Here is a 26,606-nt window from a genome sequence, read left to right as displayed (position 1 = left end):
GCCCCCGCTCGCTGCAACTAGAGAAAGCCCGCACACAGCAACCAAGACCCAATGCAGCCTAAAATTAATTAATTTCTAAAAACAGTGGCGTGTACTCAAATCTTACCTGAGACCACTCCATGGCAATCCACTTGGGACAGTCGAACAGATTGCAGGTTTGCATAACCTTGGGTTTAGGCGCATACATGCACTTCCATTCTTCCACTTGCAGTATCTCTCCATGCATGGACTCCTCCACACACACGAAGCTCCGTCTTTGAATCCCACCTCCACAGGACACCGAACACGCAGTCCAAGGATTATGTTCCCAGCTCAAAAGCAAACAAACGAAAACACATTATTTATTTGTTGCTTGTTTCAAGTTTGCAAAGTTGATTGCAAAAAGTACAGCCTTGGGATAACAGTTGTGGTTCAGTTGAAAGAGCACAGAATTGGAACCTTAAGACTTTAATCTTAACTGCTACACACAATCTGCAGTCCCAAGGTACTTAACTCCTCTGACCCGAAGGTTATTGTCAAATGGGAGTAAGACACCTGCCCTCATGTATTACCACAACAGGGCCATTGTGAGAATCAAATAAATTAAACTATAGAGTGTGAACACATCTTCAAACAGTCTCTAAACTATAAAACACCAATGGACAACATTACTAGGGAATCACAGAATCTCAAAGTCGGAAAGAACCATCCTAGTCATCTAGGTATAAAAGGGAATGCAGATTTCTGATCAATTGCAATGCTTGAGGTCCCTCTATAATACCCAGTTATCAAGATACGCTTGACATCTCCAGTGACAGAAAACATCACCCTCTGAGCCAGCCTATTCCATATAATTCTTAGAAAGATCTTTCTTATTATGGACTTGAAGTCTGTGTTCCCTTATCTCTCTGTGAAGGGTCTAATAACTGTCCCTCTTACATTTTAGTCTATTGCTACAGATACTACAGTTCCTTGCAAATTACTTAGAGCATATGACAGAAAGAAAAAGGAAACCTGTAACTCACCGAGGGAGAGGCTGGAAGTGGTCATAGGGCATGATCTCTTTAAATCCATCACTACAAATGAAATCATTGTGAGAATATAATTTCTAATCAATTAACGCATTTATTAATTTGACTAGTACAGGTGTGACATCCCAAAAGACAGAGCTCTTTCAAATTAAAAACTAAATATGCCGAGTGTTATGAACCATTTCCCCCCAAATTCAGCCACGATCTCCTTAATTTTTAGGAAAATCTCTGACACACAACATCCCCAATTCTATATGAAAATGTAGACAATGGAACTAGTAATATGTATTCATCAAAGGAAAGAGTTTCTCTTAATTTAGATAAATCTATTTATTCCCTTTTATCATCTTAGCAGGTTAGTCTGATAAAATATATTAATGACAGTAACACACTGTCATATTAGCAGGATCTTTAGAAAACCATTTTGTTTCACAGAATTTGCCTTTTGAAAAGGCCTCTATTAATAATTACATACACCTGGGATTACCGGACATGCACTGCTTCCTGATAGGAAGTGAAATCCACTGAGAATGCTTCCTTTTCCACTTGCACACTTCTGCCTTAGCCAGCTGGCAGATAAGTGGGGGATTCTGGGACTTGACAGTATGCTGTTATTTTAAGATACTGTAGTAAAGCCAGGAAACTTCCCCAGACAATCCAAGTCATCAGGTACTAAATTATGCAGCAGGATAGTTTATGCATAGCTTTACTGCTCTGGCATTAAAACTCTTCACTTCCTTGCACCATGCATTCTTTATACTGAACTTAATGTGTACACTTCAAAAGTCAAAACGTGGTGATCGGTGACCCAGTTTAAAAAGCTAAAATGGTGAGTTACTGATATTTACGGCTGTCGGATGGACTAGACACTGTACTTGGATGAAGAGAACGTTCATGCTGTATGTGCAAGAGATGCTCAAAGAGGTTCATTATAAACAAAGATCACAGCACATGGACACATAGCCCGCAAGAGAGAACTAGACTGAGTAAGCTGATGAGCCTAATTCCTACTGACCACGGTTATAAATGTGAAGACAGGTACCCGCCACCAGTGTACGTTCAAGGTCACGCCGTGGCAATGTGTTGCCTGGCAACGGTGGGTCAGTCCCAGCTGCAGTTGATTTGTTTCTTTTTAAAGGAAGAAGGGTATGGGCAGTTATGCAAACCTTGATGGGCAAGGATCCATGCTGCACTCCTTCAGTTTTGGTTTTGGTTTCACATTCTCAGGGTAGTAATGGCAATAATGGTCAGGAACCACCCTCTTCAACCGGATATCCACACATTCAGCAGAATTGAGCTGATACCCTAAAGCAGCAGAACAAGAAAGTCTGAAGATCGCATCCATTCGGGGTTTACTTGGCAAAGTTATCACTTGGCACACACTTTTTTATTCCTCTTTAAGAAACTTAACTCAGTGGTTCTCAACTCTGGGCGTATAACAGAACCACTTGGGAGGCTTTTATTACACCAACGCCCAGGTCCCTTCCTGGTCCAATTAAATCAGAAGCACTGCAGCCAAGAAATCAGCATTTCCACTGGTCAAAGTGGAAGGAGCGGGTGCTTTCTGTTGCCATGATTGCGCTGAGACCAAAGAAATAAAGTTGTTCCTTTATTCCCAGGCTGCGGGGTAGTAGAAGCAGCAGATCCCCACTGCTTAATCCCAAGGGGGTGTAAGGCTCTTTAGCCAAAGCACCTATGGAGAGCTAACGATTGGACTGAGTGCTATTTTCAGTTTCCCGAACTACTTTAGGTTTAGAGTTGTTGTGGGGAGCGAATAAGATCACGTGCGTCAAAGCTCTGTTAAAAATGTAAATCTCTAGACAGATGCTAGGTGATATGGTGCAGCAGCAGCAGCAAAAAAAAGACTTTTTAAAAAAGACTCTCAGGTTCTTCTAAGATGACTACCATGGGTGGCCAAGATGGAGAATGACTACTTGAACTGATTGTGTGACTCTTAGCACTTATAACTAAAAGTTACAATAGACGCCTTTGAAAATGTTTGGAGCTCAGGTACAGAAAGTAGTTATTCATTGTCATGTCTCCTCATCCTGGCACTGTGCAAGGCTCTCTTGTTTCCGTATACTTTCTCTTCTCCCATCACCCCTCCCATTACAATCCCCCAGAGACATCTATTTATTGTTTATATGTGCTTAACTATACATCTGTCTTATGTAATTTTGTTTTGTGTGTATCTGTTTTGACTAAATTAATGATACTGTGTTTTAAGTCCTGTTCTGTTTTCTACTTTTCTCACTCAACATTACATTTCTGAGAACCACCCTTGTTGCTTCTTTCTTTTTTATAATATTCCATTGCTTGTACATTTTACTAATTTCCTGTCCTGGGGTACCTAGGGGTACCCCTGATGACAATGAACTTTCTAACTGGGAAAATAAGCATTGTCTATACAGAGAGGAACAAAACCCTCCCCGCCTACATCTGCCTCTGCCTCATAAGCCTTCAAAGAAGAAGGAATGAAGACTTATTCCTGATTCTATTAAATTCAATTTGTACAGTCTCTGAGGAAAGTGAACATTCCACAAGGATGAGTGCTATAAACTTAAAAAACAACTCACAAAATGATGCTTCTAACTTCCTGAAAGATTTGATTCCAGGTTTCCTGTCACTAAATAAGTGTCATGTTAAGTTTTTAAAAAAGTAATTTTTCAAAACCAGAATGAGCTCTTCACCAAAAAAAACACCCACAAAAAAAACAAACAAAAAAACCCCCAAAGTTAAGTTCTCAGCCTCAGCCAACTGGTCTAAAGTTCTAAAAATACATTTAAAGGCCCAATTGCTGAGAGGAGTCTGATTTTATAAACCAACAGACAGCTTTCTACAAGTCGAGGCTTAAATGTAAGCTGAGTGTGGAAGGACAGACTGGTATGCATTATAAAAAGCAAGGTCAAAACCACAGGAACGAAAATCCAAATGGAGTCAATAAAGTATTACTTGGGTGCCAATATCTGCTAGAAAGTCTGCAATATCAGATGACAGTGGCAATCTCGGTACTTTCTCCAAACTAATCTCAAGTATCCCACATAGATGATTGCAGACAAGACCAGGAAAGTCCATCCAAATACCTTGGAGACCAGCGAGCTAATTTTCCTGATTACACCAAAAACCCTGAAATGCCACTTAACACAAATCATGTAGATTTGATTACTAACATAATTGAATTTTGGTAATGCTTTCCTTGTGGGTTTTATGGGTATGTTTTTATTTTTCCCCAAGACAGTAAGAGAATGAGATTACAGCTCCTTGAGTTAAAGAAAAAAATCTTTGCTCTAAATGGAAACATATTTCTAGGAGGAGACAAGGAGCATACAGGTGTTTATAATTTGGGGAGAGACAATTAATTTTCCTCTTTAATTTTGTAGCAGTACAGAGATATCTAAAAGAGAAAGAAATAAGGCAGACTGCCTTCCTACATTATGAACAAATGTATTGAAATTCTGCCAGTGTATAGAAAGTGGTAGGATATTGGGGGACCCCCAAAAGGAGCCTAAAATGTTCCTTCTGTCCTTACAGCCAACGCTACCTTTGGTGGACAGTCACACAGCCAGGAGCTTCCATTGAAGGTTCCAGCAGGACTGATCTTGTCTTTCCTTGGGCACCAGCTATGAGAAACATCTATTCTCCTCCCAAGAACTGAACCAACTGAACTAATAAGCTTAGTCCCATTATACATGTCCCTCCCAGAACGGAAAGCTTCTCTTTTAACTTAGGTGTCCAAATGAGAACGTCTCTCTGTGTGTGAGAGCTAGGGAATAAATTAAAAAGAAAGAGATATTTGTTTTTCTGATGGGTAAGAATTAAAAATCCCCCCTATCTCTTGGCTTTTATTCTGGAGTCCATGAGAGACATGCAAACATGTTTCCAGCTCTTTGCCCAAAGTAAAGGGTGTTTTCTACATCCAGTTTTCACCTATGTTCAAGAATAAAGCAAACGCACATTCATTAAAACCACTGCATTCCAGGCCACTGAGTAAGATGCTGTGTGGTTACACATCTCTAATTACCATGCTACTCTTTTTTTAACATCTTTATTGGAGTATAATTGCTTTACAACGTTGTGTTAGTTTCTTCTGGATAACAAAGTGAGTCAGCTACACATAGACATATATCCCCATATCCCCTCCCTCTGGCGTCTCCCTCCCTCCCACCCTCCCCCTACCCCATCCCTCTAGGTGGTCACAAAGCACCGAGCTGATCTCCCTGTGCTACGCGGCTGCTTCCCACTAGCTATCTATTTGGTAGTACCACGCTAACTTTAAAGTCAGCTTCAAAAAAGCAAACGTGTCATTTCTAACTCTGAGCTCTAAATATTCATGAACAAAGTCTGTGCCTCACCTCCTCCACATGTCACAGTGCAGGGAAAGAAGTCAGTTTGTCTCCACTGATGACTGATTGGCTGGTAAAAGAAGAACTGGACCACGCTGTCCTTGGCCGCAGTGTACCTGGTCTGGACGGAGACAACTTTGATAACATATTCGCATGCAAGGAGCTAGTGCCTTCCACATCTTTCAACATCAGGTGAACACAAGTCACCTACGTAGACAAACACATCTATCACAATAAACTCTGGTGCATGAAGAGTCCCAGAATTTTAAGATGTGACAGCATTTCGATTAGATTTGTCATAGATGGGATCTCAGAGGATCTTTGACCAATCTCCTTGGAGTCATTTTTCCAGATAATTCTATGCCTATGAATGAGCTCACAAAAATGTAGGTGCATTTTTAGTTTATTTATTTAAGTTTTATTTTTCTTCCCAATACATTTGATTTTAATTTCCATGAGAACAGGAGATGAGACAGGAAATGTAATCTGGGTTTGCTTACAACATGGCACAAACTGCGATTCTTACGTTTATAATAACAACATCTTTAAGCATCTTTAAGCAGATCCTTCTGAAAAATTCTTCTGAAAGCACAACTATAGAAACTCAAATGTACACAAATCCATGGTGTTTGCATAGAAGCCTTTCAGTATCTCATTAAAATAGAGGAGGGGTACCACTGAGAGTGAGCAAGCAGTTATAGACACAGGTAAGTTTACTTTCAGGTTATTTTACTCAGGCAGCAAGTCCTCTCCCTACGTTTTTTTTCCTTCCCTCCTGATTGAACAAATGAGTGAATTGAGGAAAAGTCCCAGAACACAACACAAAAAGAAAAAGAGAGGGAAAACAAAGGTTAAGCTGTGGGAGATAGATCCAGAAATGCCAGCATCACATGGAGTTCAAGAGAAAGAATAGAAAAAATAATGAAAAGGTGATATTTGATTGCATCATTGTTGAGAATTTCCTAGACCTTAAGAAAAACAGAAGTACTCAGTCTAAAAATATTCATAAAGTTCTGAGCAGACATTGTAAAAAATACAACAACAAGGATAAAGAGAAATTCTGAAAGTTATCAGAAAGAAAAAAAATGATTCCCTACAAAGGAGTGAGAATCAGAATGGCATCAGACTTCTCACAGACAATAATGGATGCAAGAAAAGAAAAGCATACCTTCAAAGTGATGAGGGACAATAGTTTTTTAATCTAGAATTCTACAACCAAATTATTCATTGCTAATCAACTGTCAACTTATAAACAATCTATGATCAAATTATCAATCAGTAATCAGTGAAATAAAGTTTTTCTCAGACACAAAATGACAGAAACTTTATCACTCAGAAGCTCTCACTAGGAAAAAGAAAAAACTATGAAAGGATATACTGAAAAAGAAGTAATATAAATCCACAAGAAAGTAGTGAGATGCAAGAAGCAGTAATGGTGAAATAAATCAGTAAAACTTATTAGTAAATCTAAATAAGGGTTGACCAAAAAATAAAACTTTGATGTATTTAATTATAAAATAGTAAAAAGAAATTGTAAAATTATAAAATGGTGAAAAATTCCAGACACGAGATGTGTGTGGAGGGAGAGAGGGGCAGGGTTACAGTGATGGGATGAGGATAGCACAGAAAAGACTTCTAAGTAGTTCTGCTTCTGGCTATGGAAGAACGGGTTTGTTTCTGATGAATCCTCCCACTGAGAATAAGTAAAAGTGCTGCATAGAATACTTTTTAATGTACTTGAAGGCATCAGAAAACAACCGTAGTAGTGAGGATGTGCAAGGCCAATATCCCAGACACAAAGGAAGCCCAGACATGTGAGCATGACATTTGGTACCACCTTTAGTACCACCTTTCTGCTCAAGACATTTTCCATTTTACAAGTGGTAACTGAGCAGCTGAGAAGCTGAGCAGGCCTGTCAGACTCAAGTGGCTGAGGCAGCAAAACCTGGAGCTCCAGGCCCACCAAGGTGAGGAGTGTTGGTAAACAGCCCAGGCTCCCAGCTGGGACCCCAGAAAGCTGTATCCTAGGAATAAGAGTAGACTGGAAAGGACTTCCCTGGTGGCGCAGCGGTTAAGAATCTGCCTGCCAATGCAGGAGACACGGGTTCAAGCCCTGGTCTGGGAAGATCCCATTTGCCACAGCAACTAAGCCTGTACACCATAACTACTGAGCCTGTGCTCTAGAGCCCATGAGCCACAACTACTGAGCCCGTGCACCACAACTACTGAAGCCCACGTGCTCTACGGCCCATGTGCAGCAACTACTGGGCCCACATGCTGCAACTACTGAAGCCTGCATGACTAGAGCCTGTGCTCTGCCACAAGATAAGCTACTGCAGTGAGAAGCCCGCACACTGCAATAAAGAGTAGCCCCCACTCACCACAACTAGAGAAAGGCTGCGTGCGGCAAAGAAGACCCAATGCAGCCAAAAAAATATACTGGAAATATTCCAGTTTTCAAAGGGAATGATGCCCAGATTCAAATTATTTCAGTCCCTTGGATGAAGGTGATTAGCTGCTAATCTGTCTTCTAGAAGCAATAATTAATCCAGTCTCAAATGGTATCTATAATCTTTCCTCTACTATATGCAGCAAAACTTTAACCCTAGATATACAACAAAGATAAAATTTAACACCAACTGAAAAGGTGGGAAAATAGATATATAATCAGAAAAATAGGAAATCCAGATATGGGCATTAACTGATAGAAACTTAAAAGTGTAAGTATACCACTACCATTTCCTGTAACTCTGGCCTTGGCTTCATGTCTTATTTCCCGGCTTGAGGGCCTAGCAACACCTCATTCTATTCCTATGGTCAAAAATCATGTGTTAGCACATAGCTTTCGCCTCAGGCTCTGTTTTTAAGAAAACTTAGACAAAGATACTGTGACTAAAATGTTCAAGAAATTAAATGACAAGATGGAGAATTTCACCAGAAACAAAGAAACTATAACAAAAATAAAATGTGATTGTACAAATAAAAAGCAAAATAATTTAAATAAATCTCTCAATGAATAGACTTAGTAGACTAGACTGGGGTTCATCAAATATTATCTTAAAGAACCAGATAGTAAAAGTGAGTTTTCAGGCCACGTTATCTCAGTTGCAATTATTCAACTCTGCTGGTGTGGTGCAAAAGCAGCCACAAGTAATATATAAATAAATGAGGGTAGCTGTAAACTCCATTTACAAAGACAGTTGGTCAGCTTGCTGGGCATAATCTGCTGACTTCTGGATTATATACACCTATTCAGAGAATTAGCAAACTGACAGATAAAAAGAAAATGGAAATTAGACATTTGAGATAAAGGTATAATTGTAGTCCCAGAAAAAGAGAATAAGATAGAAGCTATATCTGAAGAGGTCATAAATGAGAAAATCTTCCAAAACTGATGACGGATATCAAGCTACAGATCCATGAAGCACCAGGAACCTCAAGCAGAAGAAAGTTATTAATTATATCAGAGTCAAACTGATGAAAACCAAAAACAAAGAGAAAACACTTGAAAGAAGGCAAAGAAAAAAGACACATTACCTTCTAAGGAACAAAAATAAGACTAAAAGCTGAATTCTCAACAGAATAAATGGAAGCCAGAAGACAATGAAGTAATATCTTCAAAGTGCTGAAAGAAAATATTTCACAATGATAAAGAGGTCAAGTCATTAGAAGAGGTAATGATTCTAAATGTGAGTGTACCTAACCACCTAACCTCAAAATATATAATTCAACAATTGACAAGAAACAGAAAAAGTATAGACAAATGCACAGTCATAGTGGTAGTTTTACCAGGTCTCTTGTGGTAACTAACAGAATAAGCAGACAAAAATCAGTAAGGCTATAATTTTGCATGAAACCATTAATAAATATGACCTAATTGACATATGTAGAACATTGTGCTCAACATCAGAAGACTACATATCATAGTCTTCCAAAATCTGCTACATTCTGAGCCACAAATTAAGTTTTAACAAATTTCAAAACATTAAAATAATATAATGTTATTTGACTATAGTAGAATTAAGGTATAAAATGATGAGATTACTTGAAAATTCCCACATACTTGGATGCTACACTTCTAATATTCTATAAGTCACTATATCACTATATCATATATATCACTATGGAAATTACAATACCACTTAACTGAATGATGAAGAAAAAGACTTCATATCAAACTCTGTGGAAAAAAATCTAAAGCATACTTTGAGAGAAATTTACAGAGTTAAAAGCATATGTTATGGAAAAATTGGATGAAAATCACTGGTCTAAACAGCCATCCCCAAAAGTTAGAAAAGGACTTCCCTGGTGGTGCAGTGGTTAAGAATCCACCTGCCAAGGCAGGGGATTGGCATTGGCAATGCCAATGTTCGATCGCTGGTCCAGGCAGATCCCACATGCCACGGAGCAACTAAGCCCATGCGCCACAACTACTGAGCGTGCACTCTAGAGCCTGCAAGCCACAACTACTGAGCCTGCCTGCCACAACTACTGAAGCATGTGCACCTAGAGCCCATGCTTCGCCACCGAAGCCCAGAGAAGCCACCGCAATGAGAAGCCCACGCACTGCAACAAAGAGTAGCCCCCACTCGCTGCAACTAGAGAAAGCCTGGGTGCAGCAATGAAGACCCCATGCAGCCAAAAATAAATAAATAAGTAAATAAATTTATATAAAAAAAGGTTAAAAGAAGAATAACATATTGAATCCGGAGAAAGTAGAGAGATGGTTACAATAAAAATAAGAGCAAACATTAATGATATGAGAATGAAACTACTTTAAAGTGGTTTATAAAGCCAAAGGGTATTTCTGTGAAAAGTCTCATAAAATTGATAGACCTCCAACATGACTGATTAAGGAAAAAAAAGAGTAGGGACAAATAATAAAAATTAGGAATGAGAAAGAAGACTTGCTACAGATTCTCCACACAATGAAGAAATAAGACAATACCATAAAAAATCTATGCCAATAACTTTCAAAAAGCTAGTTGAAATAGACAAATTCCTTGAAACAAAACTGACACATAAGGGAATAAAACATCTGATTAGTCAAGTAATAGCAATCTCACACAAACTGTTACAGAAAATAAGAACAGAGGAAATACTTCTCAATTTGTTTTATAAACCTAGTGTAAAATTAATACCAAGACCCAAAAAAGGCGTTACAGGAAAAAACAACCCCCAAAACAAAAACCTCTCCTGGAAACAAATACCGAAAAAGAATCACAAATAAAATAATTTAAAGTCATTGGGAAAGGGAACAACAGAGGTTCAAGATGGCGGAGTAGAAGGACGTGTGCCAACTCCCTCTTGCGAGAGCATCAGAATCACAACTAACTGCTGAACAGTCATTGACAGGAAGACACTGGAACTCACCAAAAAAGATACCCCACATCCAAAGACAAAGGAGAAGCCACAGTGAGATGGTAGGAGGGGCACAATCACAATAAAATCAAATCCCATAACCGCTGGGTGGGTGACTCACAAACTGGAGAATAATTATACCACAGAAGTCTACCCACTGGAGTGAAGGTTCTGAGCCCCACGTCAGGCTTCCCAACCTGGGGGTCCAGCAATGGGAGGAGGAATTCCCAGAGAATCAGACTTTGAAGGCTAGCAGGATTTAAGTGCAGGACTTCAACAGGACTGGGGGAAACAGAGACTCCACTCTTGGAGGGCACACAAAAAGTAGTGTACACATCAGGACCCAGGTAGAAGGAGCAGTGACCCCATAGGAAACTGAACCAAACCTACCTGCTGGTGTTGGAGGTTCTCCTGCAGAGGCAGGGGATGGCTGTGGCTCACCACGGGGACAAGAACACTGGCAGCAGAAGTTCTGGGAAGTATTCCTTGGCGTGAACCCTCCTGGAGTCCACCATTAGTCACACCAAAGAGCTGTAGCCTCCAGTGCTGGGTCACCTCAGGCCAAACAACCAACAAGGAGGAAACCCAGCACCACCCATCAGCAGACAAGTGGATTATAGTTTTACTGAGCTCTGCCCACCAGAGCAACACCCAGCTCTACCCACTACCAGTCTCTCCCATCAGGAAGCTTGCAAAAGCCTCTTAGATAGCCTCATCCACCAGAGGGCAGAGAGCAGAAACAAGGAGAACTACAATCCTGCAGCCTGTAAATGAAAACCATATTCACAGAAAGGCAGACAAAATGAAAAGGCAGAGGACTATGTACCAGATGAAGGAAGAAGATAAAATCCCAGAAAAACAACTAAATCAAGTGGAGATAGGCAACCTTCCAGAAAAAGAATTCAGAATAATGATAGTGAAGATGATCAGGGACCTCGGAAAAAGAATGGAGGCAAAGATCGAGAAGATGCAAGAAATATTTAACAAAGACCTAGAAGAATTAAAGAACAAACAAACAGAGATGAACAATAAAATAACTGAAATGAAAAAGACACTACAAGGAATCAATAGCTGAATAACTGAGGCAGAAGCACGGATAAGTGACCTGGAAGACAGAATGGTGGAAATCACTGCCACAGAACAGAATAAAGAAAAAAGAATGAAAAGAAATGAAGACAGCCTAAGAGACCTCTGGGACAACATTAAACACACCAACATTCACATTATAGGGGTCCCAGAAGGAGAAGAGAGAAAGGATCTGAGAAAATATTTGAAGAGATTATAGTCGAAAATTCCCTAATATGGGAAAGGAAACAGCCACCCAAGTCCAAGAAGCATAGAGAGTCCCAGGCAGGACAAACCCAAGGAGAAACATGCCAAGACATAGTAATCACATTGGCAAAAATTAAAGACAAAGAAAAATTATTAAAAGAAGCAAGGGAAAAATGACAAATAACATACAAGGGAACTGGCATAAGGTTAACAGCTGATTTCTCAGCAGAAACTCAACAAGCCAAAAGGGAGTGGCATGATATATTAAAGTGATGAAACGGAAGAACCTACAAACAAGATTACTCTATCTGGCAAGGATGTCATTCAGATTCAATGAAGCTTTACAGACAAGCAAAAGCTAAGAGAATTCAGCACCACCAAACCTGCTCTACAACAAATGCTAAAGGAACTTCTCTAAGTGGGAAACGCAAGAGAAGAAAAGGATCTACAAAAAGAAACCCAAACCAATTAAGAAAATGGTAATAGGAACATATATATCAATAATTACCTTAAATGCGAATGGATTAAGTGCTCCAACCAAGAGACACAGGTTCGCTGCATGGATACATAAACAAGACCCATATATACGTTGTCTACAAGAGACCCAAGTCAGACCTACGGCCACATACAGACTGAAAATGAGGGGATGGAAAAACGTATTCCCTGAAAATGGAAATCAAAAGAAAGCTGGAGTAGCAATACTCATATCAGATAAAATAGACTTTAAAATAAAGAATGTTATAAGAGACAAGGAAGGACATTACATAATAATCAAGGGATCAATCCAAGAAGATATATTATAAAATTATATTATAAATTATATTTATATATAGTTATATTATAAAAATATATTATAAAATTATAAATATATATGCACCCAACATAGGAGCACCTCAATACATAAGGCAAATGTTAAGAGCTATAAAAGAGGAAATCAACAGTAACACAATAATAGTGGGGGACGTTAACACCTCACTTACATCAATGGACAGATCATCCAGACAGAAAATTAATAAGGAAACAAAAGCTTTAAATGACACAATAGACCTGATAGATTTAATTGATATTTATAGGACATTCCATCCAAAAACAGCAGATTACACGTTCTTCTCAATGGCACATGGAACATTCTCTGGGATAGATCACATCTTGGGTCACAAATAAAGCCTCAGTAAATATAAGAAAAATGAAATCACATCAAGCAGCTGTTCCGACCACAATGCTATGAGATTAGAAATCAATTACAGGGAAAATAACGTAAAAAACACAAACACATGGAGGCTAAACAATACGTTTCTAAATAACCAAGAGATCACTGAAGAAATAAAAGAGGAAATCAAAAACTACCTAGAGACAAATGACAACAAGACCACGATGATCCAAAACCTATGGGATGCAGCAAAAACAGTTCTAAGAGGGAAGTTTATAGCAATAAAAGCCTACCTCAAGAAACCAGAAAAATCTCAAATAAACAATCTAAACTTACACCTAAAGGAACTAGAGAAAGAAGAATAAAACCCAAAGTTAATAGAAGGAAAGAAATCATAAAGATCAGAGCAGAAATAAATGAAATAAAAACAATAGCAAAGATCAATAAAACTAAAAGCTGGTTCTTTGAGAAGATAAACAAAAATGATAAACCTTTAGGCAGACTCAAGTAAAAGAGGGAGAGGACTCAAATCAATAAAATTAGAAATGAAAAAGCAGAAGTTGTAACAGACACCACAGAAATACAAAGCATCCTAAGAGACCTCTACAAGCAACTCCATGCCAATAAAATGGACAACCTGGAAGAAATGGACAAATTCTTAGAAAGGTAAAACCTTCCAAGACTGAACCAGGAAGAAATAGAAAATATGAACAGACCAATCACAAGTAATGAAATTGAAACTGTGATTAAAAATCTTCCAACAAACAAAAGTCCAGAACCAGATGGCATCAGACGTGAATTCTATCAAACATTTAGACAAGAGCTAACACCCAATCTTCTCAAACTCTTCAGAAATTTTCAGGGGAAGGAACACTCCCAAACTCATTATATAAGGCCACCATCACCCTGATACCAAAACCAGACAAAGATACTACAGAAAAAGGAAATTAGAGACAAATATCACTGATTAGCATAGATGTAAAAATCCTCAACAAAACACTAGGAAACAGAATTGAACAACACATTAAAAGGATCATGCACCATGATCAGGTGGGGTTTATCCCAGGGATGCAAGAATTCTTCAATAAACACAAATCAATCAATGTGATCACCATATTAACAAGTTGTAGAATAAAAATATGATCATCCCAATAGATGCATGAGAAGCTTTCGACAAAATTCAACACCCATTTATGATTAAAAGTCTCCAAAAAGTGGGCATAGAGGGAATCTACCTCAACGTAATAAAGGCAGTATATGACAAACCCACAGCAAACGTCATTCTCAATAGTGAAAAACTAAAAGCATTTCCTCTAAGATCAGGAACAAGACAAGGATGTCCACTCTCACCACTATTACTCAACATAGTTTTGGAAGTCCTAGACACAGCAATCAGAGAAGAAAAAGAAATAAAAGGAATACAAATTGGAAAAGAAGAAGTAAAACAGTCACTGTTTGCAGATGATATGCTACTATACATAGAGAATCCTAAAGATGCCACCAGAAAACTACTAGAGCTAATCAATGAATTTGGTAAAGTTTCAGGATACAAAATTAATGCACAGAAATCTTTTGCATTCCTATACACTAACAACAGAAGATCAGAAAGAGAAATTAAGGAAACACTCCCGTTTACCATTGCAACAAAAAGAATAAAATACCTAGGAATAAACCTACCTAAGGAGGTAAAAGACCTGTACTCAGAAAACTATAAGACACTGATGAAAGAAACAAAGATGACACAAAAACAGATGGAGAGATACAACATGTTCTTGGATTGGAAGAATCAATATTGTGAAAATGACTATACTACCCGAAGCAATCTACAGATTCAGTGCAATCCCTATCAAATTACCCCTGGCATTTTGACAGAACTAGAACAAAAAAATCTTAAAATCTGTATGGAGACACAAAAGACCCCGAATAGCCAAAGCAATCTTGAGGGAAAAAAACGGAGCTGGAGGAATCAGGCTCCCTGACTTCAGACTATACTACAAAGTGGCACTCATCAAAACAATATGGTACTGGCACAAAAACAGAAATATATATCAATGGAACAGGGTAGAAAGCCCAGAGATAAACCCACCCACCTATGGTCAACTAATCTATGACAAAAGAGGCAAGGATATAAAGTGGAGAAAAGACAGTCTCTTCAATAAGTGGTGCTGGGAAAACTGGACTGCTACTTGTAAAAGAATGTAATTAGAACACTCCCTAACACCATATACAAAAATAAACTCAAAATAGATTAGAGGCCTAAATGTACGACGAGACACTATAAAACTCTTAGAGGAAAACATAGGAAGAACACTCTCTGACATAAATCACAGCAAGATCTTTTTTGACCAACCTCCTAGAGTGGTGGAAATAAAAGCAAAAATAAACAAATGGGACCTAATGAAACTTCAAAGCTTTTTCACAGTAATGGAAACCATAAACAAGACAAAAAGACAACCCTTAGAATGGGAGAAAATGTTTGCAAACAAATCAACGGACAAAGAATTAATCACCAAAACATATAAACAGCTCATGCAGCTCAATATTAAAAAAACAAACAACCCAATCCAAAAATGGGCAGAAGACTTAAATAGACATTTCTCCAAAGAAGGCATACAGATGACCAAGAAGCACATGAAAAGCTGCTCAACATCACTAATTATTAGAGAAATGCAAATCAAAACTGCAATGAGGTATCACCTCACACCAGTTAGACTGGGCATCATCAGAAAATCTACAAACAACAAATGCTGGAGAGGGTGTGGAGAAAAGGGAACCCTCTTGCACTGTTGGTGGGAATGTAAATTGATACAGCCACTATGGAGAACAGTATGGAGGTTCCTTAAAAAACTAAAAGTACAATTACCATATGACCCAGCAATCCCACTACTGGGCATATACCCAGAGAAAACCATAATTCAAAAAGACACATGCTCCCCAATGTTCACTGCAGCACTATTTACAATAGCCAGGTCATGGAAGCAACCTAAATGCCCATCAACAGACGAATGAATAAAGAAGATGTGGTACATATATACAATGGAATATTACTCTGCCATAAAAAGGAACAAAATTGGGTCATTTGTAGAGATGTGGATGGACCTAGAGACTGTCAAACAGAGTGAAGTTAGTCAGTAAGAGAAAACAAATATCATATATTAACGCATATATTTGGAATCTAGACAAATGGTACAGATGAACTGGTTTGCAAGGCAGAAACAGAGACACAGATGTAGAGAACAAACATATGGACACCAAGAGGGGAAAGCGGGGGCAGTGGGGGGTGGTGTGTGTGGTGGTGTGATGAATTAGGAGATTGGGATTGACATATATACATTAATATTTATTTTAAAAAATAACTAATAAGAAACTTCTGTATGTAGAAAATAAATAAAATAAAATTGAAATTAAAAATATCATACCTCGTGATATATAAAAGGATAATCTTTTTTATTAATAAAATAAATACTTATAAGTTAATAATAAATTCTAATAAAAAATAATAATGACCAATTGAGGTTTATTAAAGGAAGGTAAGATTGGTTTAACATCTGAAAATGAATGTAATTCACTATATTAAAAGGAAAAAAAGAAAAAATGTGATCACTTCAAAAAATGCAAAAAGGCATCTAATAAAATTTCATGCTTATATACGTTAATGATGCAAACTAGGAAAAAATGTATTTCATCAGATAAAAACATCTACAAGAAATTTATAGAAAACATCATACACAATTGGGGAATTATAGAGATCTTTGTCCTGAAAGTGAGAAGCATGACAAGCATAGCTGTCATCACTACTTCTATTCAGCATTATACTAGATGTCCTAAGTAACGGAATATAGCAAGAAAAAATATTAAAAGCATAGAATAATTGGAAAAAAGAAACAGAGTTCATTATTTGCAGGTGTCATAACTGTGTATGTACATAATCCAAGAGAATTCACAAACTTAGTATTAGCAAGTGAATATAGTGAGAATATAATGTCAATATACAAAAATCAATTAGATTTTCATACTCTAGCAGAAAACAAACAAAAAAATTTTAAAACATTTACAATAACATCAAAATAACAAACATTTGGGAATTAATTTAACAAAAGATATGCAAATCACATACATTGAAAATTATAAACATTATTGAGAAGAATTTAAAAAGAACTCAACAAAGGGATGAATATACCGTATTTATGGATTGGAAGACTTGATATTGGAAAGTCAATTTTCTCCAATTTGACCTACAAATTCAATGCAATTCCAATCAAAATCAGCCGAATTTTATAAAAATGTAGAAGCATATTTCTAAATTGATATGGAAATGGAAGGAGTCAAGAATATCAAAGAATATCTTCAAGAACAAAGCTGAAGTACTTACACTACCAGATATCAAGACTTATTTTAATGCTACAGTAATTAAGTCACAATGGTATTGGTGCAAATAGGTCAATGAAACAGAACAGAGTGCAGAAATAGACCCACACATATATAGTTTGCGATTTAAGAGAAATGGGGAAGGCATTGTCTTTTCACCTAATGGTTTTGGGTCAATTGCATAGCCATGGGAAAAAGATATCGATTCCACTTCACAACATATACAAGTATCAGTTCTAGTTGGATTATAGCTCTTAGTATGAAAGGTAGAACAGTAAGATTTCCAGATGAAAACATACGAGAATATTTTTGATCCTAAATAAGGCAAAGATTTTTTAGCCAGGATACAAATAGCTTACACATAAAGTTTAAAATTAACAACCTACACCACAGCAAAATTAAGAACTTCTGTATGGGGAAACTGATAGCCCTAAATACATTTAATGGAGAACAAAAATTGAAAATAAAATGAATTAAGAATTTAGCTCTAGAAGTTAAAAACACAATACCAAAATAAAACCATGTAAAGATAAAGGAAACAAAAATTAAAATTTACAAAATAGAATTTTTTTAATGAACTCTGAGAGTTACCAAGCCTCGAATCTAGCTCTTAAATGTCTCAGAGACAAATCTTTGGATGGTTTGAACAAAACAAAAATTAGACAAGGAGCCAATGAACAAGTTTAGGAATGAAAGAGACATAGGTACTGTTGAGTTTGTTGTTTTGTTTGTTTTTAGTGATGAAGGAATGCTATGATTACTTTTGAAAAGTTAAGTTTGAAAAATTAGATGAATTGGACACTTCTCGAGAAAATAATAAATTGCAATATTGACTCAGAAATAGAACCCTAAATATATCAATAAACCTAAGAGATACTGAAATGGTTTTCTAAGTCTTGTTCATTACCACCAAAAAGAAATAGAATAAAGGAAGGAATGAAGGACAGGAAGGAGGGAGGAAAGGAGGGAGGGAGAGAGGAAATGAGGGAGGGAGGGAGGGAGGGAAAGAAAAGGCATTAAGCCCCGATGTTTTACAGAAAGAAATAATCCTTATTGTTGCAGATGCATTTACTTGCTTACCAATATCCATTTCCCTTTCCCTTTCTGCCAGAGGCTTAATTTTGCTCCAAGGTTCCTTCCCCCCACAGGTGTCTCAGATAACTCTCTTTGCAACTTTCAAATATACAATAGAGTATTGTTAACTTTAGTCACTGTACTATACATTACATCCCCAGAACTTACTTATCTTGTAACTGTAAATCTGTACCTTTTGACTCCCTTCACCCATTTCACCTGCCCCACCCTCTTCCTGCCTCTGGCAACCACCAATCTGTTCTCTGTACCTGTGAGTTTCGATTATTTTTGGATTCCACATGTAAGTGAAATCATACAGTATTTGTCCTTCTCTGACTTATTTCACTTAGCATAATTCCCTCATAGGTCCATCCATGTTGCTGCAAATGGTAGAATTTCCTTCTTTTTATGGCTGAATGATATTCCTCTGTGTGTGTGTGTGTGTGTGTGTATATGTACATATAAGAAAATTGTATATATATATATATATATATATATATATATATATATATATATATATATATATATATACCACATCTTCTTTATCCATTCATCCATTGATGGACACTGAGGCTGTTTCCATGTTTTGGCTATTGTAAATAACGTTGCAATGAACATGGGGATGCAGATATCTTTTTGTCACAGTGATTTTGTTTCCTTCAGATATATTCCCAGAAGTAGAATTACTAGATCATATGGTAACTCTATTTTTAATTTTTTAAGGAACTTCCATACTGTTCTTCATAGTGGCTGCACCAATCTACATTCCCACCAATAGTGCACAGGGTCCGTTTTTCCCATATTCTCACCAACACTTGTCTTCTCTTGTATTTTTGATAATAGCCAAGCCAACAGGTGTGAGGTGATAGCTCATTGTGGTTTTGATTTGCATTTCCCTAATGATTAGTGATGCTTGGCACATTTTCATGTGTTAGCCATTTGTTATGTTAGCCATTTGTATGTTAGCCATTTGTATGTCTTGTTAGCCATTTGTATGTCTTCTTTGGAAAACTGTCTATTCAGGTCCTCTGTCCTTCTTTTTTTTTTTTTTGGTAATAACACAATTCCGAAAAAAAAATCAATCAATCCATATATTTTCCTCAAGCTACACCCTACTCGTCGCTTAAACTTATAATACTGATGAAAGGTCATTCAACTCTAGTTCTCTACATTGTCATTTTAAAAGACAATGCAATTGTTTAGAGGTCTATTAATATTATAATATCTTTAAATGTCATTAAAACATGATGCAGTATTATCATTCTTCCTTGGAAAAAGTCCATGTTACTACCACTGAGAATTTCTGACTGTAAGAGAATTTTAATCCAAACTCCAGGAAGGAGTCATACTTGGGTATTTGTTCTTCAATTCCAAGAATGCTGGCATTATATCGTATTATTTTAGAGAGCAAAACAGGCAAAAAGGAAGATAAAGCATTCTTTCTTCAAAGTAAATAAAAACTACAAATTAAATAATAATGCCCCTTCCTCCAATCCTAAAAACTTTAGAAAAATGAAGTTATTAAATCTGCAGGGAAGTTTTTCTTCCCCAAGATTTTGTTTTTGCTTTTGTGTTTTGTGACCGGGCAGTAGAGTCACAACAAGTGCTCATCCTCTATGAAGACGATCGCAGAGATGCAGCTTCTTCCCTTATAACTGCTCTGATCTTCTCCACAAGCCCCCTCCTGACTAGGGAGGGAGGGGAAAACAGCTTAAATGGAGTTCAATCCTAGGAGGTCATTCTGGTTCACTCGTTTAAAGAGTTCTCTTTAGGTACCGCTGTTTCCAGTGGGGAAGCATCCAGGCTTTCTGCTGTGCCTTTATCCAGACCAATCTCCTCTATGGTGGTCTTTGATGTAGGACCTCACAGAGGTGGGAAAGGAAAGAGGCCTTGGATCCATGCCTGGAGGTCCTCATCCTGTCCTTGGGCCCACAGCTGTGTCCCTTGTCCCTCTGGCCACTGGGTGGCCCACAGGGAGCCACAGTGCCTGTGAACTCAGCTGTGTTCTTCCCCAGCCAGGGTGGGTGGGCTCCTCTGTTGCCCTGCCCAGTCCACATTACTCTTGTGCTCAGTTTCTTGGTGGTGTGGCTGGGACTCCTCCCCAGTCCCTGGCCTGGCTCACAGACCCTTACCAAGGAGACTAGATGCTTTATTGTCCAAGCCAGGACGTTTCTGAGGATGAAAGGAGGAGCTTCTAAGAATTAAGTCAGGGCTGCAGGTGGAAACTGGGTCTTTTCTGACCAAACTAGGATGTCCGGTCCCTCTACATTTACCCCTCCGCTGCAGGATCATTTTGCCCCCACCATGTCAAGGCTGGCCAGCCAAGAGTACATGGAATTTTCTAGATACCTTCCATGCCACACAGGAGCTGAGGGAGACTCCGGGGAGCTGGACTTAGACGCAACCTGTGACTAAAAATTTCACGGCACTCATGCCAATTCCATTCCAAGGTAGCTTCCCCCAGTGGTAGATGGAGATGGCCACCCTAGGAGGCGTTTTCCTCTTGGGTTCTAAATGAAAAGTGAAGCAAATCTCCTCCTCTGCCTTTAGCTTTGAAACCTACTTAATATGCTTCCCTGCTCTGCAGAGTGACTGCTGTCATAATCCACGTCTCATTGCCTTGCTTTCTCCATCCTGTCCCCAGTTTTCCTCTTTTACCCACAATGACCTGAGGCAGAGGAAGCCGACTCTCCACATCCCGGCTGGGGTCTCCCTACAATAGATGCTCCTGCTGAGTGCAGGGCGCTGAGGACACTAAGCCCACAGCTCAGCCTTACTGAGGGGAGAGGCATTCTCTATATTGCAGAAGAAACACTTTGATTTAGTCCCCCAACCTTGGTCCTTGAAATGTTATGGGAACTAAATCAATTTACAGAAGGCTTATCTCCTTCCGTAAGCCTGATGTTCAAGACAAAAGTCTAAACTAAAAAAAAAGAAGAAAATCCTACCTTAATAATCAAAAGTTGAACATGAATGCTCTTTGCAGTCCTGCTAACAACAGCCCAATCATTAACCACTACTTTCAAACCCCCAGGGTGAATAGGTCCACTGACAAGGGAGATGGTCAAGTACAGAATGGCAGAAAAGGGAAATTAACAAATGTAAATTACATTAACATTTACAAGCCTATACTACTCCTGTTTGGTTAGGAAAATGATTTTATAACAATGGTAAGAAAATGAATTCAAACTCAACTGCCTTACTTGGCCACTTCTAAATAATTTCCAAAATTTATGGAATAGATTTTTCTGTAAAACTCTTTTTTTCATATTTGTGTATATATTACACCAATAATTTAGCTGTGAATTATGGTAACTACTAGAACAGTATCTGAACTGCTTTAACCAAGAAATTTCCTTCAACAGACCACATTACAGTAACTATCATGTAATATTTCAACAGTTTCTACCTTTGTGATTCATGGTAAATGCTTAAAATGAGGTGGAATTCTGATTGGGAGACATGATGAAACAGGTAAATTTTCTTTTCTGTTAGACACTGTTATGGGCTGAATTGGATCCATCCCCAAAAACATATGTTTAAGTCCTAACTCACAGAACCTCAGAATATGATCTTATCTGGAAATAGGGTCTTTGCAGATCTAGTCAAGTTAAGATGAGGTCATTAAAGTGGGTCCAACCCAGTATGACTGGCATGCTTATGTAAAGGGGAAATTTGGGCTCAGAGGTGGACATGCACAGAGGTAAGGTGGTGTGAAGACAAAGGGAGAAAACCTGAGGATCCAAGAGGCTAGGAAACAAATTGTCCCTCACAGCCCTTACAAGGAACCAGACCTGCCCTCACCTTGATTTTAGAGTTCTAGCCTCTAACACTGTGAGACATAAACATCTGTTGTTTAAGCCAACCAGTTTACGGTGCTTTGTTACAGTAGCCTCAGGAAACTAACACATGCACAGACTCTAAAAACTGTCCTGCTGTGTTTTGAAGCACCTGTGAACATATGAATTTAGCCAGCGACGGCATCACATTGCAAGGCTGAAATCTTCTCTTTGAGAGAGAGGAAAACAGGCAGTTTCAAATCCTCTCGGCCCTGGATAAGTTAGACATGCTATCATAACTCCCCAGAAAGAAAAGAAAGACTTTGTAGGTAGAAAATATACAAAATATCTGGAGCTGTGTTTGGAGGAAACCAGAGACAGAGGCCTGCCTAGCTGAAAACTAATGGGAAAAGAAATCAGAAAACATTTTCCTACAGAAACACAAAGTATCCAAATGGGAGAAAGAGGAAGATTTCAGACCACAAGGAAGAGAAACTTTTTTTTTTTCCTTGAAGATGGACGTGTTTTTTAAAGAGGGGAAAAGCCACCAGCAATAATTAAAATACTTAACCACAGAAACAGATGTCTTTCTCAAAGCCATTTAAGTTTATTTTACTAGATTATTCTCATAAGCATATACTTAAAATTGATATGCACAAGTATCTACTCACAGATATTCAGTAGATTCTCACTGAATGGATAGTGCCTCTTACAGTCCAATCAACAAAGCATACAGCATCAACGACTGGCTCAAGACTCTCTACTGCTCCCTGGTGGCAACATGCACATATTGCAGAAGCAAAATAATACCTCAGGGGCTCTCATGAAAAATACCCGTGACTCAGTAACAAGAGTCATCCATGAGAAACAGATCATTCAGGAAAATAAGAACGTACAGTGAGAAACCCACTGGGAAGAAGAAAAAGTGCACTTTTCAAGAATGGTCCAATCATGAAAATATAGCTTCTGAAAAAGTAGAAAAAAGAAGTTTTGTCTCATTGGTGCAGTGAGTTGCCAGATTTCAGAATCCGCACAATAACCACAAAAGACTCTAACATCCCATGGAAGACTTCATATTTCACTCTCTATGTCAGAATATAGTCGTTTTCAACAGTCCATTTATTAAAAGTCCATGAAATGAGGTCTAATCTAGGAACGGTATAAAAGAGGGTGCCTTTATATCTCAGTGCACCCATGGCTGAGCGAAATTAGCACTCAGGGGCAGAGCTGGTTTTCACATTCTCTCTCAGGTTGAAGCCAGGTCTTCCTTTTTTTTTAATTCAGCTGCTCTTGGTTGATTGGAATGGAAAGAGATACAGTGAAATACATGGCTGACCATCATCAGGGACCTAACACACACTTTTAACCTCCCACTCAAAGGACAGCAACCCCTTGATGGCATCCTGGGCCAAGCAGAGATGAATGGAAGCAGAGTTCCTTATCTTAGTAACAACACAGGCTGGGTAATACTACAGTGCTCTGAGGAAAAAAAAAAAAAAGTAACTAATGGAAAAGGATATTTCCTAGAAACCCACAATATTTGGACAAGCTTATAAGGCAGGGAAAACCATCACAGTCATTCTTGTTTCATCAGAGTGTCTCTGATTTTGCCAATTTCTCTTCTACCGCGCACATCACGTTCATGAAAGAAAATGGCTGTAGGCACAAAAATGAGTTCCTATTTATGCATGAGTCCGACAGCTGTGTGTAACACCCTCTTTGATAAATAAGTAAATATATATATATATATATATATATATATATTCTTTAAAAGAAAACCTTTCCAGTCAAGGGAGATCAAAACCTTTCCGAAATTGAAGTTAAAGCCTGGAATTGTTTATTAAATCTGAGGAAACTAGAACTCCGAGACAGGAAAATAGAAGGCTGAGTACAAATTCAGACAGTGGCAACATGCTGCTAAAATGCATTCTATTAAGAGGTGAATATATAATTGGGGCAAGAAGGTGTAAAGTAATTTTTAATTACACAGGTGATATATGACTGTATTTTTTTAAGAACTATTTTAAGTATTAAAATATTATAAGTAAAACTAAGATCACTCCCCCAAAGCACCAATTCCCTCTAAAATAGCCATTGTTTCCTCAGTGTTTTCAGTTAGGAATGTATCCTCTCAAATTTTAAAAAAATGTATACACACACATATTCATATACATACACATGTGTGTACACATACACTTGTAGAAGTAAACAGTTTATGTGTATATGTGTTTTTATGCATGGGATCAATAAACAGTACATTTTCCATGCTAATACTTTCACCAAACAATATCTTAAAATTTTAACCTTTGTGGCTATTTCTCCCATCCCATCACTGTACTGTCTCCTACTTGGTCAGATATCTCCAGATTGACTTGAGAAGAATACAGATCTTCTGAGTAGGAATGAGAAGAGAATTTTTAAAAAGGGTGTGTGTGTGTGTGTGTGTGTGTGTGTTTTATCACTTGAGCATCAAATGGGAAAACCCTAAGAGAAGCAAACCAAGCCCAGAATTTATGTATAACAATGGATGAGAGAGAACAGAAGGAAAGAGAGATGACTGTTGGCTTCCCCAAAAGCCTTTCACAAAGCTACTGTCAAAGAATTACATTGGGTTGACACTTCAAGGGTCTGACACAGAAGTCATTTCAATGTCTAGGAATGGCAAGTCATGTCCAGGAATGGCAACTTAAATGTCTACGAACGGCAACTGACACTTACACCTTCAATGTCAGGAGCACATCAGGGCCTGGTGTGGACCCTGGCAAATGAGGACATGTGCCCTAATGAAAAGGCTGCTGTTACCCAGCTACAGCCAATTATCGCTATGGCAACATGCAAGCTAGTTGTCAGATCTTCCCATTTTTAAAAAGACGCAGGTAAAAATACTGGTATTTTAATATTATAATCTCTTGATTTTTTTCAAGGTTGACTACTTAAAACCCAAAGATTCAAAACAACAACTCCACCCAGGCCGACCCTTGGCTGGTCACACCGTAGGCCAACAGGACGTCAGTTTGCAACTCTCATCTAATTCCAAAGGTATTTCTCTGCTGGCACAACCGATGTCTCAATGAAACACTCTTTGACAAATTAATGTGGAACACAGACAGTTCTTTTGAAGGCACTGGGTCTTTTCACAGGTAAAGAAATCCCTGGCAATTAGAGCTCTTTTCTTTCTTCCCTTTCCATCCTGAAGTTTCCAGAAAGGGATAGGACAAAACCATCCACTGAAATGCCCTTTTTTGCACGTCTTAGGTATTTATAGTTTTATCAGAAGAATTTCAGATTGTGTCACCTTGGAAATATATTGGCCACTACATTTCATATCCTCTGAGTGAAGGAAGATGCCCCCGATGTACCCAAGAGAGGAAACACAGAGTCGTGGTTACAAGGGAAGAATAATTCTTGTGAGGGGACCTCGTGACAGGTGTCCGGACAAGGGCTCATTATGAGACACTGCTGAGGAAACGGGAAAGGGGGTCAAGGAAGGGGGCCTCTGCCTTCTCTGCTCCCCTTTGCAAGGACAGCAATAGCACAGTCGTGGTTTAAGACACGGAGCATTTAACCACTGACCATTTTCACTGAAATCCATCTGGAGGTTTAAAACTGAACACAGCAACTAGAGGTTATACATGCGAAAACAATCATTCCCCTATAAAAGTGAAGCTTGTTTTTTAACTATTGGGGTTGGGGAACAGAAACTACTTTAGAGAGATGAAGTTTTTAAGAACTGACTGTCAAGGTAAAAACATTAATGACACATGCCCTGTATAAAAACAGTCACTGGCTGCCTACTAAACAAACGTGTTCTTTTTAAAATTCAAGAAGTGCGGGGCCCCAGATGCATGACGTTTATGAAGAGGCGCACCCTACCTTGAAGATGAAATCAGCCATCAGAGGTCCTGGAATCTTAAAGGCTTGCCTCTCGGAGCCCCTCTGAAATTCAACTGTTGTGTTTTCTACAACAAAGGCTCCAGGGCTGTTAAAGCTGTGCTCTCCTTTGCTTCCTTGAAGTGTTTTTGATTCAATGACTAAAATTTAAAAATAAAGTTTCAATGAGAGAATATCTTAAAAGCATTTTATTCCAAAAGATATTTTACTACAAGTAATAGCATCTGATATCAACACAATATCAATACATCCACTCAGTTTACAAACATTGATCCAAATTGGTAGAATAAATATATAAGCTTCTTAGTTATCTATAAAAAGAAGCAAACAGGAGTGCTAGGTCCAGTGAGGTCTACCC

The 26,606-nt window shown here is 38.2% G+C and overlaps 1 protein-coding gene across 1 annotated transcript in view; it reads right to left on the bottom strand.

The window, feature by feature from the left end:
* Window positions 1–26,606, bottom strand: part of ADAMTSL3 (ADAMTS like 3) — a 366,545-nt gene that overhangs the window by 149,978 nt on the left and 189,961 nt on the right. Inside the window, exons 9-13 of the mRNA XM_067698448.1 lie at window positions 26,231–26,388; window positions 5,363–5,474; window positions 2,177–2,315; window positions 1,005–1,055; window positions 107–311 (exon numbers count right to left, since the gene is read on the bottom strand). Of these exons, the coding sequence (XP_067554549.1) occupies window positions 107–311; window positions 1,005–1,055; window positions 2,177–2,315; window positions 5,363–5,474; window positions 26,231–26,388 (665 nt within the window). The remainder of the gene's footprint in view (window positions 1–106; window positions 312–1,004; window positions 1,056–2,176; window positions 2,316–5,362; window positions 5,475–26,230; window positions 26,389–26,606) is intronic.

The sequence above is a fragment of the Pseudorca crassidens genome, chromosome 1, assembly GCF_039906515.1.
Source record: "Pseudorca crassidens isolate mPseCra1 chromosome 1, mPseCra1.hap1, whole genome shotgun sequence".
Lineage (NCBI taxonomy): Eukaryota > Metazoa > Chordata > Mammalia > Artiodactyla > Delphinidae > Pseudorca > Pseudorca crassidens.
Note: the sequence above shows the minus strand (reverse complement) of the source record. Positions and strands in the feature narration are given on the sequence as shown.